The following is a 15,570-nucleotide window of genomic DNA, read 5'->3' on the forward strand; positions in this document are numbered from 1 at the left end:
TCATTTCAACCAACAGTGAACAAAAGAAAGGTATCTAACTTGTCTTATGAGACTTGTATAATATTGATAACAAAACTGAGCAAAGACATTACAGAAAAAGACAGTCTCAGTTTTGAATACAGATATAAGAATCATCTATAAAAAGAGCAACAAATTTAATTCAGCATTTAATCAAATAACCCACTGCAATCAAGATGGGTTAATCCCCAAAATGCAAGAGCAATTTCAACAGCAGAAAATCAATGTGGTGGATTCATGTCAATGTAGGGCAAAACCAATACAGTATTGTAAAGTGAAATAAAGTAAAAATTAAAATTAAAAAATAAATAAATAAATAAAAAGAAAATCAATGTAAGTCACTCCGTGAACCGAGTTAAAGGAGAAAAATTATTTCAGTGGGTACAGACAATTTCTTTGATAAAATTCAATACTTATTTATATAAATATGAAAACTCTCAGCAAGGAAATAGAAAGTAGAAATAGAAAAATTCTTAGAACAGAAGGAAAGAAGGAAACTTTCTTACCCTGACACCACACTCCTGCCCAGCAAACGAGAATAGTGGCATAACATTGGAATGGTCTTAGAGTCAGGAACAAGCGAAAGCGTGTGCTACCACTGCTACTATTCAACACTGTACTGAAGATTTTACCAAAACGCATTAAGACAAAAAAAAGAAACAAATGATGAGAATTGTAAAGGAAGAGATAAAAAAATCATTATTTGTTTAACAGACTCTATGTGTTAAAAAAAAATCACTAATATGTGTGCAAGAAGGATGCCTATTAAGTCCAACATTCAAAAATCACTAATGTCTTATATACTAACATCAGTTAATACGTAGAACAAAATCCAATTTATAAAAGTAAAATAAAATATAAACTACCTAAGACCAAATCCAATAAAATGTACAATTCCTTTACAAATAGGACTACAAAATAAATTACTGAAGAACCTGTGAAGAGACTATGACATGGAGAGATACAGCAGATTCATGGTTGTGAATATTCAACCTCATAAAACTGTCAGTTCATCTCTAATTAATCAACAAATTTTAGAAAATTCTAATCAAAATCTCAAGGCATTTTGGAGGATCTTGATGAGCTGATGCTAAAACTCTAATGAAAAAGTAAATGACCAAGAAGAGCTAAGAAAATTTCACTAAATGAAGTACGGTCATCCTGCAACACAGAATTTATCTGCACTAGATAGAAAACCTGTTATAAAGCATATAGAAATGTAAAATGAGCCCCAGGATACAGATCAAAGTGCCTTAACAAAGGCTGGTTCAAACTCCTACATGCAAGAAGCTGTGTGTGTGAGGGGCTGGCTGTTCAAGCGGGGACAAGGCTGGACCACTTGGTCCATGGTGGCGGGACAGTAGGCACTCCATGTGTAAAATATTAGGTCCCTATCACATGCCATGCATAAACATAACTTCTAGGTGGATTAAGTATCTAAATGTGAGAAAAAAGCATATGTAACTTTTGAAAAAACATACAGGAGAATATCTTTACGGCTTCAGTGTAGGGAAGAATTTCTTGAATTAAGGCAAAAGAGCAAAAGCTAGAAAAAAACAATGAATCCATTTTATTAAAGGATAAAGTTTTATAACACAAAAGACCCCAGAAGCAAAACCAAGAGACAAGCCATGGACTGAGGAAAGGCCAGAAACTAGAATTTTATGCCATACAATGTGATAAATTTTATGAAAAGTTCAAAAATGCATGGTACCTCTATGTGTGCACATGTGTGTAGGAATAGAAATCTACATATTAAAATGTACAGAAACCAGGAAAAGAAAGACCATGACTGTTGGAAGGAGACAGGGAACTAGGACTATGGAGATTTCCATTTCATGGGTAATACTTCACCTTTAAGACAAATCTGAAGCCAAAACAGCTTTTTTTGTGAACTTCTTGTGCTGATTTATTTTTGAGATAGTTATGATGATATGAAGCACCTACTGTAAATTCCTCTCCGTAGATATTTAATCCTATTGCTTTTAAATAAGTTATATTTTTAATAGAATCTATCTGAATACGTTACATTTTGAATATATAGGAAATATCATAAAAAATGCCAATGAGCTCAAAATTCCAAATATACTGAAAGTTATACCATGAAAATACTTCTTCCCATCTCTGTCCCCAACATTTTGGTTCCTCCCCAGGAGATTACCAGGTATTACTAACTTCTTGTTTATTTTTCTGTAATCAAGCAGTTATGTCTTCTTTACCCCTTTCTTTTCACAGAAATAGTAGCTTACTTTTCACTCTTTTCTGTACCTTGCTTACATCTTGGAAAGCATTTTGTATCAATATAAAAAACACTTGCGGCTCATGTTTTCCTCCTCTGTCCTTCTGAATGTCATTGCGTGGCATTTCATTATACCCATGGACCACACTTGGTTTAAGCCCTGGTGACTCAGATGGTAAAGAATCTGCTTGCAATAAGGGAGACTCAGTTTCGATCCCTGGGTCGAGAAGATCCCCTGGAGAAGGGAATGGCAACTCACTCCAGCACTCTTGCCTGGAGAATCCCACGAGGTCGCAAAGGGTCAGACATGTCTGAGCGACTAACACACACAACCATTTTTTAAGGTTTTTGTCATTGCAAATAATGCTGCAATAAACAAACAAATGTCTTTTCACACAGATGCAAGCATCTATAGGATAACTCATACAAGTGGAATCGCTGACCCAACGTGCGTATACATTTAAAATGTTGACAGACGTTGCTAAGTTGCTCCAGAAGGGTTGTGCCAATTTATATTCCTACTGGCACTTTAAAAGAATGTTTCCTCACTCCTCCTCCAATACTTTTTGATATGGATGTAGTTTTCATTTGCACTTAGTGTGAGACTGAACATATATTTTAATGACTGAAAGTATTCTTGAATTTAACTTTTTGTGAACTGGCTTATTCTTCTCTTATTTGTTCTTTTCTTATTGATTCACAGCATCACCGATTCAGTGAACACGAGTGAGCAAACTCCGGGAGATAGTGAAGAACAGAAAAGCCTGGCATGCCCAGTCTACGGGGTCACAAACAGTCAGACATGACACAGCGACTAAAAAACAACCTACTTGATAGGACTACAGTGAGAATTTCTTCATGTATTTGGCCACACTGTGCAGCGTGTGGGATCTTAGTTCCCTGATCAGCGGTCAAACCAGTACCCCCTGCACTGTGAGCATGGAGGCTTAACTGCAGGACAGCAAGGAAAGTCCTCACAAGTGCTCTTAAGTAAAATTAGATCTTTGACTTTGTGTTGAAGGTATTTTTCCCCCAGTTTGTCCTTTGACTTTGCATATGGTAGATTTCTGTCCAAAAAAAAGGTATTAAAAATTGGGAATACCCTGGCAGTCCAGTGGTTAGGACTCCATGCTGTCACTGCTGAGGGACCAGATTTGATCCCTGATCAGAGAACTGAAATCCCACAAGCCGTGTCAGAGGCCACAAAAAAGAAAAACAATTAAAAATTGTTATGTATATTTCCAGTCTGTTATGGCCTTTGGGTTTTGTGTAACATTTAGAAAAATCTTATAATCCAAAGTTATTTTTAAATTCCTTTTTTTTCTTTCTAGCTATTGTTTAGTTGCTAACTCTTTGGGACCCCATGAACTATAGCCTGCAAGGCTCCTCTGTCCATGGGATTTCCCAGACAAGAATACTGGAGTGGGTTGCCATTTCCTTCTCCAGGGGATCTGCACAACCCAGAGATCAAACCAGGGTCTCCCGCTTGGCAGGTGATTCTGAGCCACCAGGGGAGCCCTTTTTTTTGAATACTTATAAAAAAAAATTAGGATTTTCTCTATTGGGAATTTATCTTGATGTGAGCTGTGAGATATATTCAACTTGTCATTCTCCATATAGCTACACAGTTATCCCACATGATTTCTTGAATAATCCATCTTTCCCCCCCTTTAATTTGAAAAATTACCTTTATCATATGGTAAAATTTCAACTTGTCTATTTCTAGATTTCTAATTTGATGCTTTGATATATCTATTCCTCCTCCAGTACCACTCTGTTTTTATAATTATTCTCCCACTCTGTCTCAGAGAGGATCCCTTCGGAATTTCATCAGTAGTCTATAGGACCCACTACGGAGCCCCAGGAACAAGGGCCTTACCTGGTCCAGGGTCATATAACTTAGGCATAACAGGAAAGCGGATGGTCACTGGAAACTTGGCCACTGAGGAGTTGGACTCCAGACTCACTGGAGGGAGAAATAAGGTCAGAGTTGTGTACTGCGTGTGGGTCACTCCCTATGCTGCCCAGGAAGCCAGCGAGATGGGGGAATGAGAGATTGGTGGGAGGAGATTGAGGACAGCGTAGAGGCTATGGCATTTGAGCTTCTGAAATCACTGTGTGTCCCTGGGGCAACCCACTGACTGCCTCTGAAACTCACATTTCTTCCCCGTGCGGCTCTGTAGGGTGAAGTGGGCTTGGAATCAGAGGGGTGGGTTAAGTTTGACTTTGTTATTTATTATCTGAAATACCTTGCGTAAATCATTCATCTCCTTCACCATCTACAAAACCAGGAAAACTCTACCTGCCTCATTTGACCTCTCAGGGTCATTCTGTGATAAGAAACATTTGAACACCTGAAGATGGAGGGAACTCTCTCCCTAGTCTGTGTTCCTGGGAAATCTGTCCCACAGTTCATTTTGTGTGTGTGTGGGTGTCCTGAGAATGCATCCTGTGGAGCTGCTCAAAATGGGAAACAGTGCCTTTAATTCATCCCGAAAGAAATTGGGGCTGCACTTAGTCTCAGCAATTATTCTCCCAGGAATTCTGGGGCTGGGATGGGAGGAGGAAGACAAAGCTTCTGCCCTCCTCACTGCAGGTTTCCTCACACCCCACTTTCCGGTTAGTGCCCAGGACAAGACGCTGGGGCACAGACTGCACCCTCTCTACTGCAGCTGAAATCTTCAGCTCTGCTTGCTGCTGAGAATGAGGAACAGAGCTGGGCACATAGCAAGAATGATCTGCCTTCATGGAGAAACAAGCGGGCGTTTGCCTGTCCTGTGGGGTCAATGGCAATGGGTGGATATTACTGGATACAGTAATTGGAAAGTTCAGTATTTAGAGTTAGAAATAGAAGCCAGGGAGGCAGGCTTCTGGGAGGAGGAAGACTTTGAGGGCTGGTGGTGTTTTTCTGGGTCCCTAAGCATTTTGTCATCCAAGGAGAGGCTCTCACCCACATCCACCCTGGGGTGCTGGTACTCTGTGCTGGTGTATGTCACGTGCTGGAGGATGAAATTCAAAACCGTCCGGCTACTGGTCAAAATGGTCAGCTCCTTCTGGCCTCTGCCCTGCACCACAGTGTCTGGGGTGTCAGCGAGGGTGTTCAGTGTCCCCAGAGAAGCTTTCAGGGTGACCTAGGGTGGATGAGACACCAAGACTAAATGCAAAGAATAGCACATACCCAGGATGGCCAGCAGGGGGCAGAGCACATAAGGATGAGAGGATAGATAATGCCCCTGAAATTTAGGGTCTGTCTCTGCAGGAGTTACTGCCTCAGCTTCAGTAAGGAAGAATCTAGACCTAAGACTTGGTGTGTTCAAGGGACACTTCTGAAACATTCTTAACTCTTGCCGTGCAGGATACCATGTTTTTTTTTAAACTAGTTTATTTTTATTGTAATTAAGTATTTTTGCCTGCGCAGGGTCTTTGTTGCTGGGCGTGGGCTTTCTCCAGGTACAGCAAGTGGGGGCTACTCTTCGACGCTGTGGGTGGGCTTCTCACTGCAGTGGCTTCTCTTGTGGAGCATGGGCTCAGTGGCACACAGGGCTTAGCTGCCCCGAGGCATGTGTGATCTTCCCAGACCAGGATCAAACCAGTGTCCCCTGTATTGCAAGGCAGATTCTTAACCACTGGGCCACTAGGGAAGTCTCAGGATACCATCCTTAAAGATTTCTTCCTACCCCTGCTGGCAGCTCCTTGAATTCCGCTTGCTAATTCCTCCTCATCCATCAGACCTCCAAAGAGAGTTTTTCAGGGCTTGGTTCGAGTCCTTTTCCCTTCTTTATCTTTTCCCTTCTTAACTTTTCCCATTTCAGTTGGGCTATTCCAAATTCTAAAAGATGATGCTGTGAAAGTGCTGCACTCAATATGCCAGCAAATTTGGAAAACTCAGCAGTGGCCACAGGACTGGAAAAGGCCAGTTTTCATTCCAATTCCAAAGAAAGGTAATGCCAAAGAATGCTCAAACTACTGCACAGTTGCACTAATCTCACACACTAATAAAGTAGTGCTCAAAATTCTCCAAGCCAGGCTTCAATAGTATGTGAACTGTGAACTTCCAGATGTTCAAGCTGGTTTTAGAAAAGGCAGAGGAACCAGAAATCAAATTGCCAACATCCACTGGATCATTGAAAAAGCAAGACAGTTCCAGAAAAACATCTATTTCTGCTTTATTGACAATGTCAAAGCCTTTGACTGTGTGGATCACAATAAACTGTGGAAAATTCTGAAAGAGATGGGACTATCAGACCATCTGACCTGCCTCTTGAGAAACCTGTTTGCAACTCAGGAAACAACAGTTAGAATTAGACATGGAACAACAGACTGGTTCCAAATAGGAAAAGGAGTACGTCAAGGCTGTATATTGTCACCCTGCTTATTTAACTTATATGCAGAGTACATCATGAGAAACGCTGGACTGGAAGAAGCACAAGCTTCAATCAAGATTGCCGAGAGAAATATCAATAACCTCAGATATGCAGCTGACACCCCCCTTATGGCAGAAAGTGAAGAGGAACTAAAGAGCCTCTTGATGGAAGTGAAAGAGAAGAGTGAAAAAGTTGGCTTAAGGCTCAACATTCAGAAAACAAAGATCATGACACCTGGTCTCATCACTTCATCGCAAATAGATGGGGAAACAGTGAAAACAATGGCTTACTTTTTTGGTGGGGGCTCCAAAATCACTGCAGATGGTGACCACAGCCATGAAATTAAAAGACGCTTACTCCTTGGAAGAAAAGTTATGACCAACCTAGACAGCATATTAAAAAGCAGAGACATCACTTTGCCAACAAAGGTCCATCTAGTCAAGGCTATGGTTTTTCCAGTAGTCATGTATGGATGTAAGAGTTGGACTACAAAGAAAGCTGAGTGCCAAAGAATTGATGCTTTTGAACTGAGGTGTTGGAGAAGACTCTTGAGAGTCCCTTGGACTGCAAGGAGATCCAACGAGTCCATCCTAAAGGAGATCAGTCCTGGATGTTCATTGGAAGGACTGATGTTGAAGCTGAAACTCCAATACTTTGGGCACCTGATGTGAAGAACTGACATTTGAAAAGACCCTGATACCAGAAAAGATTGAGGGCAAGAGGAAAAGGGGACGACAGAGGATGAGATGGTTGGATGGCATCACTAACTCAGTGGACATGAGTTTGAGTAAACTCTGGGAGTTGGTGATGGACAGGGAGGCCTGGGTGCTGCAGTCCATGGGGTCGCAGAGAGTTGGACATGACTGAGCGACTGAACTGAACTGAACTGAACCTTTCTCACTAGAGGCATTGGCTTTAATACCATTCATATGCTGATGCTTTGAAGATGCACACCTTTAGCTCCTATCTCTCTGAGATCCAGCTGCCTGGCTGATTGCTCTGCTAGGAAGTTTCATGATCTTCAAAACTTGAACTAAAGATTGTTTTCAATAAACCTGTTTTCCACCCCATCCATGGTTTTCCCTACCTTGTGAATAGCACCTGTACCCACTCAGCTGTTCAAGTCCCCAACAGAAGTCACTCCTGTCCTGCTGTTTCCCTGACACCTGCAGTTTCCCTGACACCTGAAATCTATGAGTGAGTCCTGTTGGGTCCACTTTCAACATGTAGCTAAAATCCATTTGCTTCTCTTCATCCCCACTGCTATTCTCTTCCTTTGCCTCCTTGTTTTCTGCAACAGCCAGTTATCTTTAGGAAAAGTAACCTAGATAACTTATATGCAGAGTACATTATGTGAAATGCCAAGCTGGATGAAGCTCAAGCTGGTATCAAGATTGCCAGGAGAAATATCAACAGCCTCTGATATGCAGATGACACCACCCTAATGGCAGAAAGTGAAGAGGAATTAAAGAGCGTCTTGATGAAAGTGAAAGAGGAGAGTGAAAAATCTGGCTTAAAACTCAACATTCAAAAGATGAAGATCATGGCATCCCATCCCATCCCTTCATGGCATCCCATCCCATCCCTTCATGGCAAATAAAAGGGGAAATACTGGAAACAGTGACAGATTTTATTTTCTTGTGCTCCAAAATCACTGCAGATGGTGACTGCAGCCACTAAATTAAAAGACGCTTGCTCCTTGGAAGAAAAGTTATGACAGACCTAGACAGCATATGAAAAGGCAGAGACATCACTTTACCTACAAAGGTCTGTATTTTCAAAGCTATCGTTTTTCCATAGTCATGTACGGATGTGAGAGTTGGACTGTAAAGAATGCTGAATGCTGAAGAATTGATGCTTTTGAACCGTGGTGTTGGAGAAGACTCTTGAGAGTCCCTTGGACTGCAAGGAGATCCAACCAGTCCATCCTAAAGGAAATCAGTCCTGAATATTCATTGGAAGGACTGATGCTGAAGATGACGCTCCAATACTTTGGCCACCTGATGCGAAGAGCCAAGTCATTGGAAAAGACCCTGATGTTGGGAAAGATTGAAGGCAGGAGGAGAAGGGGACGACAGAGGAAGAGATGGTTGGATTGCATCATCGACTCAATAGACATGAATTCGAGCAAACTCTGGGAGATACTGAAGAACAGGGAAGCCTGGTGTGCTGTGGTCCACGGGGTCACAAAGAGTGGGACATGACTGAGCCACTGCTCCACAGCAACCTGGATAATGTCATTCCTGCTGAAAATGCTTTAGTCAATCAACAGATACTCTGAGATCCAAACTACAGGTGCTGGGAAAAGAGCAGACTGACTTCCTGCCTACAAAAAGCTCACGTTCTAGTGGGGAAGAGTGGCCATAAACACATCATGACACATATAAAGTACTCCAGGTATGATAAGAGCCATGGAGAAAGTGACACAGTAGAAAGTGACGAAGGCGGGGGAGGGAGGAGGGGGGTGAGGGTACTTGGGAGCGAGGTGGGCAGAGATGTCCTCTGGAGAACAGAGCAGCTCCATCACCACCCATTCCGGCCTCTGCCTGGGAAAACTGAAACTACACTTCCCAGACTCCTTTTCAGTTAGGATTCTGGATGCAATTTGCATCCCACCCCTCAGACATGCTTGCAGATACCTTAATTTGGAGCTATGTTAAGCAGCGAAAGAAGGACAGGCCACAGAGCATCCACCTTGCTGGTGCTGACCCAAACAGAGGCAACACAGCCCAGCTGTGGCAGCAGCTTCCCCTTGAGCTGAAGCCAGAAGGAGCCTTGGTGGTCGCTTCTTTGGAAGTCCTCCCTGGAACTTCAACCACCCCATGGCTGGAAAACTCATGACTTCTATAGGCACCCTTCCCCCACTCCCCACCACGGGCTCATGTCTTATACTTAATCAGGATAGAGGTTCTGTCAAAATCTGAGTTCAGCCACCACTGGAGGAAGAAAGCATAGGTAGTGAGACGAGGACAGGATGCCAAGAGCTAAAGGAAGCTGGGAAGGGGACTCTTGCCTTATAGATGGGAGCGTCTGGTCCTTCAAACTGGACACCTGGAGGACACAATGAAAAGGACAATCAACACCATTTGAGAGGATGCCCTCACCTTCCTGTCCGACTCCTACATGTCCCTCCAGAGTCATCTCAAGTGTCACCTACCCAGAGTGTTTGCTGGCCACCCCTCCTTCCCTGGGCTCCATTAGATGGTTTCCCATGGTCCTCCTCAAACTCTGGTGGTGCTAAAGCCTCTGCTGCCCACCATCAGTTTTGGATGGGTGCTGTGAATTAATCCAGTCCCTTCCAGATATCTCTGATACTGAAGGGAAGAAAGCGATAGATGAATAATGAATCATCCATATATGAGTTTCCCTAAATAGTCAAATTCAGAGAGACAGAAAATAGAATGGTGGTTGCCAGGGGCTGAGGGGGAAAAGGGAGTTAATGTTAAATGGATACAGAGTTTCTGTTGGGAAGGTGAAACGTTCTAGAGATTGATGCTGGTTGGAGAACAATGTAAATATACTTAATGCCGCAGAACTGGACACTTAAAAATGGGTAAAATGGTGAATTTTATGTTATGTGTATTTACCCACAATAAAAGAAAAAGAACTATACGAAATGGCAAATCCCTTTAAAGTGACTATTCAGACACACTAGCAATTTATCCCAAATGGTTTTCACTTTAGCATCTACCTCTATTCTTATAATAGGACTAATTCAAGTTCTAATTCAAACATATCCTCCCTATGCGCTCTTAGATAACTTACTAAACTCATCTGTGAAGTTGGCAAAATAATATTTGCCTCACAGAGAAGTGATGCTGAGCTAACTAGAAGAGTGTGTAAAAACCACTCGTGGAGGGGAGTTTTAACTGGCATAGACATCCTTTTCCTATGCACTCCATGGAGACGGACTCATGCTTTGATGCTGGAGGACACCAAGCAGTCCATTACTCCCTAAGGTTCCTCAAGGCACCTAGGTTTCCGTCCTCTTCTATGTTATCTCAGATGCCCATGGAGGTCACAGCTACTAAGGGTGATTTCCAGTGATGGAAAGAGTGAGACCAACATTAAATGAAATCATGTCAAGCTTGGTGCATTGTGCTGGATACACGGCATGGATGACTGTTGCCTTCTGCTCCCACCTTTTGCTTGAGAAGGAAGAAGAAGAAAGTTGTTTCAGTCTTCTGAATGGAGAGGCACCTACCTGGGATGGGAATTGTGTTCAGGGGCATCACTTCCACCCCGTGGATGGGGTACCCAAAGGGGAGGTTGGCCTGAGCCAGCAGGGGCGGTGGGCGAGGCAGCCCTTCTCTGTAGGGAAATAAAACCATTAGCAGCTGCCTTGACATCTGTCCCTGGTTAGTTCTTAAAGTGATGTCTGTACCCAGAGCTTTGTGCTGCCAATGGGGAGGAATCATTCATAGATGCTCCCAATCTGCCCTCCATTCTCTCGCCTCCTTTATTTCTGCTCCTCTCTCCAACCTGTAACTCCACAAAGAATTGAAGCAGATTAAAACAAAGCACCTTCAAAATCAAAACCACAACTAGCAGGACTTTCCTGGGGGTAAAGAATCTGCCTGTCGGTGCAGGGGACTCGGATTTAACACCTGGTCTACGTGCCACAGGGCAACGAAGTCCATGTGCCCCAACTACTGATTTCACACTCCCTAGAGCCCATGCCACCACAATAAGAACCCCACACACCGCATGTAGAGAGTAGCCCCGCGCACCACAACTAGAGAAAACCCCATGTAGAAATGAAGAACCAACACAGCCAAAGCAAAACAAAACAAAAAAAGGTGAAAGGGAATTCCTTGGTGGTCCACTGGTTAGCACTCTCAAACTGCCGATGGTCCAGGTTCAATCCCTAGGTGGGGAAATAAATTCCACACGCCACCAAGAATGGCATAAGAATAATATGGGCACTCAGCATTTGCAGCTATTACTGAGGTATCATCACCAATGCAATGAACACGAACTTGGGCAAACTTCAGGAGATAGTGAGGGACAGGGAGGCCTGGTGTGCTGCAGTCTATGGGGTTGCAAAGAGTTGGACACGACTATGTGACCGAACAACAAAAATTCCTGAGGCAGCAGGCATCCCAGGCAGTATCAGTGGCACCACCAGGCTCCTTTCCCAGGAACTACACACAGCATCTCTGCATCAAGCTGCTGCAGCTTTGGCATCTGTGGTTTATCTCAACTTATTTCGTGCATTCCATTAGCAAGATGCGTCCAGAGGTAGTTGTTTCTTCGCTTTACACCATTTCATTTTATGAAAAATTTCATAGAAACTGTCTACATTCAGATAGCAAGGGAAACTTGTATATGTATAGAAGGATATTGTTGTTTAGCCCTTAAGTCATGTCTGACTCTTTTGTGACTTCATGGACTGTAGCCCACCAGGCTCCTCTCTCCATGGGATTCTCCAGGCAAGAATACTGGAGTGGGCTGCCATTTCCTTCTCCAGGGGATCTTCCCAACCCAAGGATCCAACCCAGATCTCCTATATTGCAGGCTGATTCTTTTTTTTTTTTTTAATATTTATTTATTTGGCTACACCAGGTCTTAATTGCAGCATGTGAGATCTTCAGTCTTTAGTTGCAGCATGTGGGATCTAGTTCCCTGACCAGGGCTTGAACAGGGGCCCTCTGCATTATGGATGCAGAGTCTTAGCCACTGGACCACCAGGGAAGTCCCCTGCAGGCTGATTCTTTACCGTCTGAGCCACCAGGGAACACTCCTGAGAAGCCAGGGCAGCCCATAGAGAATGGTACCTTTGGTATAAAAGAAATATTCTCAACCACAGATAAGATTAAGAAAGGAGGGGAGAATTAGGAGTAGATAGAAAGAAAACTAAACAAATGAAAGAATGAGACAGTTAATTCCAGGCAAACCGAAACATTACATACAAAAGGAAATGTAAGAAAGGAAATGCAATTATAGTACAACAACCTCAGATAAGCAGATGATACCACTCTAATGGCAGAAAGTGAAGAGAAACTGCATAGTCTCCTGATGAAGGTGAAAGATCAGAAGAGTGAAAAAGCTGGCTTAAAGCTTAACATTCAATCCCTTGAAGGAGGGCATGGCAACTCGCTCCAGTATTCTTGCCTAGAGAATCCCCATGGACAGAGGAGCTGGGTGGGCTACAGTCCATGGGGTCACAAAGAGTCAGACATGACTGAGTGACTAAGCATGCGTGCATGCACACACACACACACACTTTTTCCTGTAGTCATATACACATGTGAGAGTTTGACCATAAAGAAGGCTGACAGCTGAAGAATTTATTCTTTCAAACTGTGGTGCCAGAGAAGACTGTTGAGAATCTCTTAAACTTCAAGGATGAAATCAGACCAGTCCATCCTAAAGGAAATCAACCCTGAATATTCACTGCAAGGACTGATGCTGAAGCTCCAATACTTTGGTCATCTGACGTGAGGAGCTGACTCACTGGAAAAGACCTTGATGGTTGGAAAGATTGAAGGCAGAAGGAGAAGGGGACGGCAGAGGATGAGATGGTTAGACAGCATCACTGACTCGATGGACACAAATCTAAGCAAACTCTAGGAGACAGTGAAGGCTAGGAGAGCATTCCATGGGGTCACAAAGTCTGACATGACTTAGGACTGAATAGCAAACAGCAACAACATGTGGCTTAACTGGGAGTCCTGGTCATTCAGTCATAAAATGGAAATATTAAATGTTGAATTAACCAAAAATTATGTGGAGTGTGAGAGTGTACAAGAGGAGAAATCAAGAACTGAAGGGGGCTCTATGTTCATCTGCTATAACAAGTAAAATGGATTATGTCTAATGTTGAGAAATTTGGAGTCAACGGTATAAGCTTTTTACTTAGAAATATGGTGGTAATTCCAGAGGAAACAGCTCGAAATGCTAGATGAGAATAGTGGCCTCTGAGGAGTAGGGCTGGGAAGTAGGGAGTGGGGTTGGGCCTTTTAGCATCATTTGCCTTGAAACACTATACACATATTATTTGACTTTTAAAAAATGCTTTTTAATTAAAAAAAAAAGGAAAAGAAAAGAATAGGAGACTCCATACTAGCAGCAAAAGCTAGCAGAGTGTGAAGAAAATTGGGGAACCCCCTTCTGTTCTCACTTTGTCAAACCACATTCTATGACCCTAATTTCATCAAAGACTGCACAGAGGGGAATATTACTGGCAATTATTTGACCACATCCTGAAATGTCTTGGTTTTTTAAAAAAACAGAACAAGGTCTTAGCTGGTGGTCCAGTGGCTAAGACTCCTCATTCCCAATGCAGGCGAGGGGTCTGAGTTTGATCCCTGGTCAGGGAATGCTGCAACTAAAAAAAAAAAAAAAGAATCCCACATGTGGCAACTAAGACTCCACGCAGCCAAATAAATAAATATATTTAAAATAAAATAAAAATAAAGCAGAACAAGAACTTAAGTTGGGTTCTCCAGGAAGCAGACGCCAAGCAGCTTTTGAGGACATAGTGTTATTGGGTGACAATTCTAAGAAGCATGGGCAGAGGCAGGGTGAGGGGAGGAAGCCAACAAAGGTGAGTTATGAGCTGATGGGGCTGCTGTGGGCAGTTGGATTCAGTCCTGAACAGAACCCGTCTCAGAGTTCTCCTAACCACGAATGAGGCAGCTGGGGTATTTATCCACTAACTCCCACCCACCATCAACTGAGGGCCACCCCCAGAGCTGTTCATTCCCAACCGCTGCCCGTTTTTAGCCCACCCCAAGGAGGCCAGCATGCTTCCACAGCAGAGCGGGTCTCAGTGGGAGGGTGCAGGTGTGTGAGGTAAAGACCTGTCGGTGTGGAAGGGAAGGTCCATGAGGGCAGAGTGGATGTGCAGGGGACACAGGGGAGTGCTGACGCTCTCTGCCTCAGGACTGAAAGGAGCAGAGCCTGCCTTTCCTTTGTCCAGGGCTGGTTTCTCAAGAAGGGGCTGGGATGCCCTGTACTGTGTGTCCTCCAAGAGGGAAAAGGGGAGAGAACTGAGGGGGCAGAGGAAGCTGAGTGAGAGGCACCGTCCACGTTAAACACCCTCCCGTCTAAGGCCCAGGACGGGAACATCCTTCCCTTGTATGGTCTGAGGGAACACACAAGACAGGATTACTGCCTGCTTTTTCCCACTCTGCTGCTCTTTCGAGTTCCTTTCTTCATTGTGGCCTGGTGTGTGTTTCGTGAAGGGAAGATAGGACCATCAGCAGACAGGGGTCTTCTGTTGCTCTTGTTTTCAGTCACTCAGTTGTGTCTGACTCTTTGCAGCCCCATGGACTGCAGCAGGCCAGGCTTCCCTGTGCTCCATCATTTCCCGGAACTTGCTCAAACTCATGTCCCCCGAGTCGGTGATGCCATCCAACCATCCCACCCTCTGTCATGCCCTTCTCCTCCTGCCTTCAATCTCTCCCAGCATCAAGGTCTTTTCCAATTAGTCAGCTCTTCTCATCAGGTGGCCAAAGTATTGGAGCTTCAGCTTCAGCATCAGTCCTTCCAATGAATATTCAGGACTGATTTCCTTTAGGATGGACTGGTTGGATCTCCTTGCAGTCCAAGGGACCCTCAAGAGTCTTCTCCAACACCACGGTTCAAAAGCATCAATTCTTCAGCATTCAGCATTCTTTACAGTCCGACTCTCACATCCGTACATGACTGCTAGAAAAACCATAGCTTTGACTAAACAGACCTTTGTTGGCAAAGTGATGTCTCTGCTTTTTAATATGCTGTCTAGGTTGGTCATAACTTTTCTTCCAAGGAGCAAGCATCCTTTAATTTAATGGCTGCAGTCACTACCTGCAGTGATTTTGGAGTCCAAGAAAAGAAAGTCTGTCACTGTTTCCATTGTTTCCCCATCTATTTGCCATTAAGTGATGGGACCAGATGCCATGATCTTAGCTTTTTGAATGTTAAGTTTTAAAGCAACTTTTTCTCTCTTCTCTTTCACCTTCA

The 15,570-nt window shown here is 43.5% G+C and overlaps 1 protein-coding gene across 1 annotated transcript in view; it reads right to left on the reverse strand.

Moving 5' to 3' along the window:
* B4GALNT2 (beta-1,4-N-acetyl-galactosaminyltransferase 2) overlaps positions 1 to 15,570 on the reverse strand; it is a gene marked incomplete at its 5' end in the record, with an annotated part of 38,993 nt that overhangs the window by 7,544 nt on the left and 15,879 nt on the right. The window contains 4 exon segments of the mRNA NM_001314262.1: positions 4,137 to 4,223; positions 5,208 to 5,388; positions 9,635 to 9,672; positions 10,826 to 10,932. Coding sequence (NP_001301191.1) covers positions 4,137 to 4,223; positions 5,208 to 5,388; positions 9,635 to 9,672; positions 10,826 to 10,932 — 413 coding nt within the window.

This window comes from Capra hircus, chromosome 19, assembly GCF_001704415.2.
Source record: "Capra hircus breed San Clemente chromosome 19, ASM170441v1, whole genome shotgun sequence".
NCBI classification, from domain to species: Eukaryota; Metazoa; Chordata; class Mammalia; order Artiodactyla; family Bovidae; genus Capra; species Capra hircus.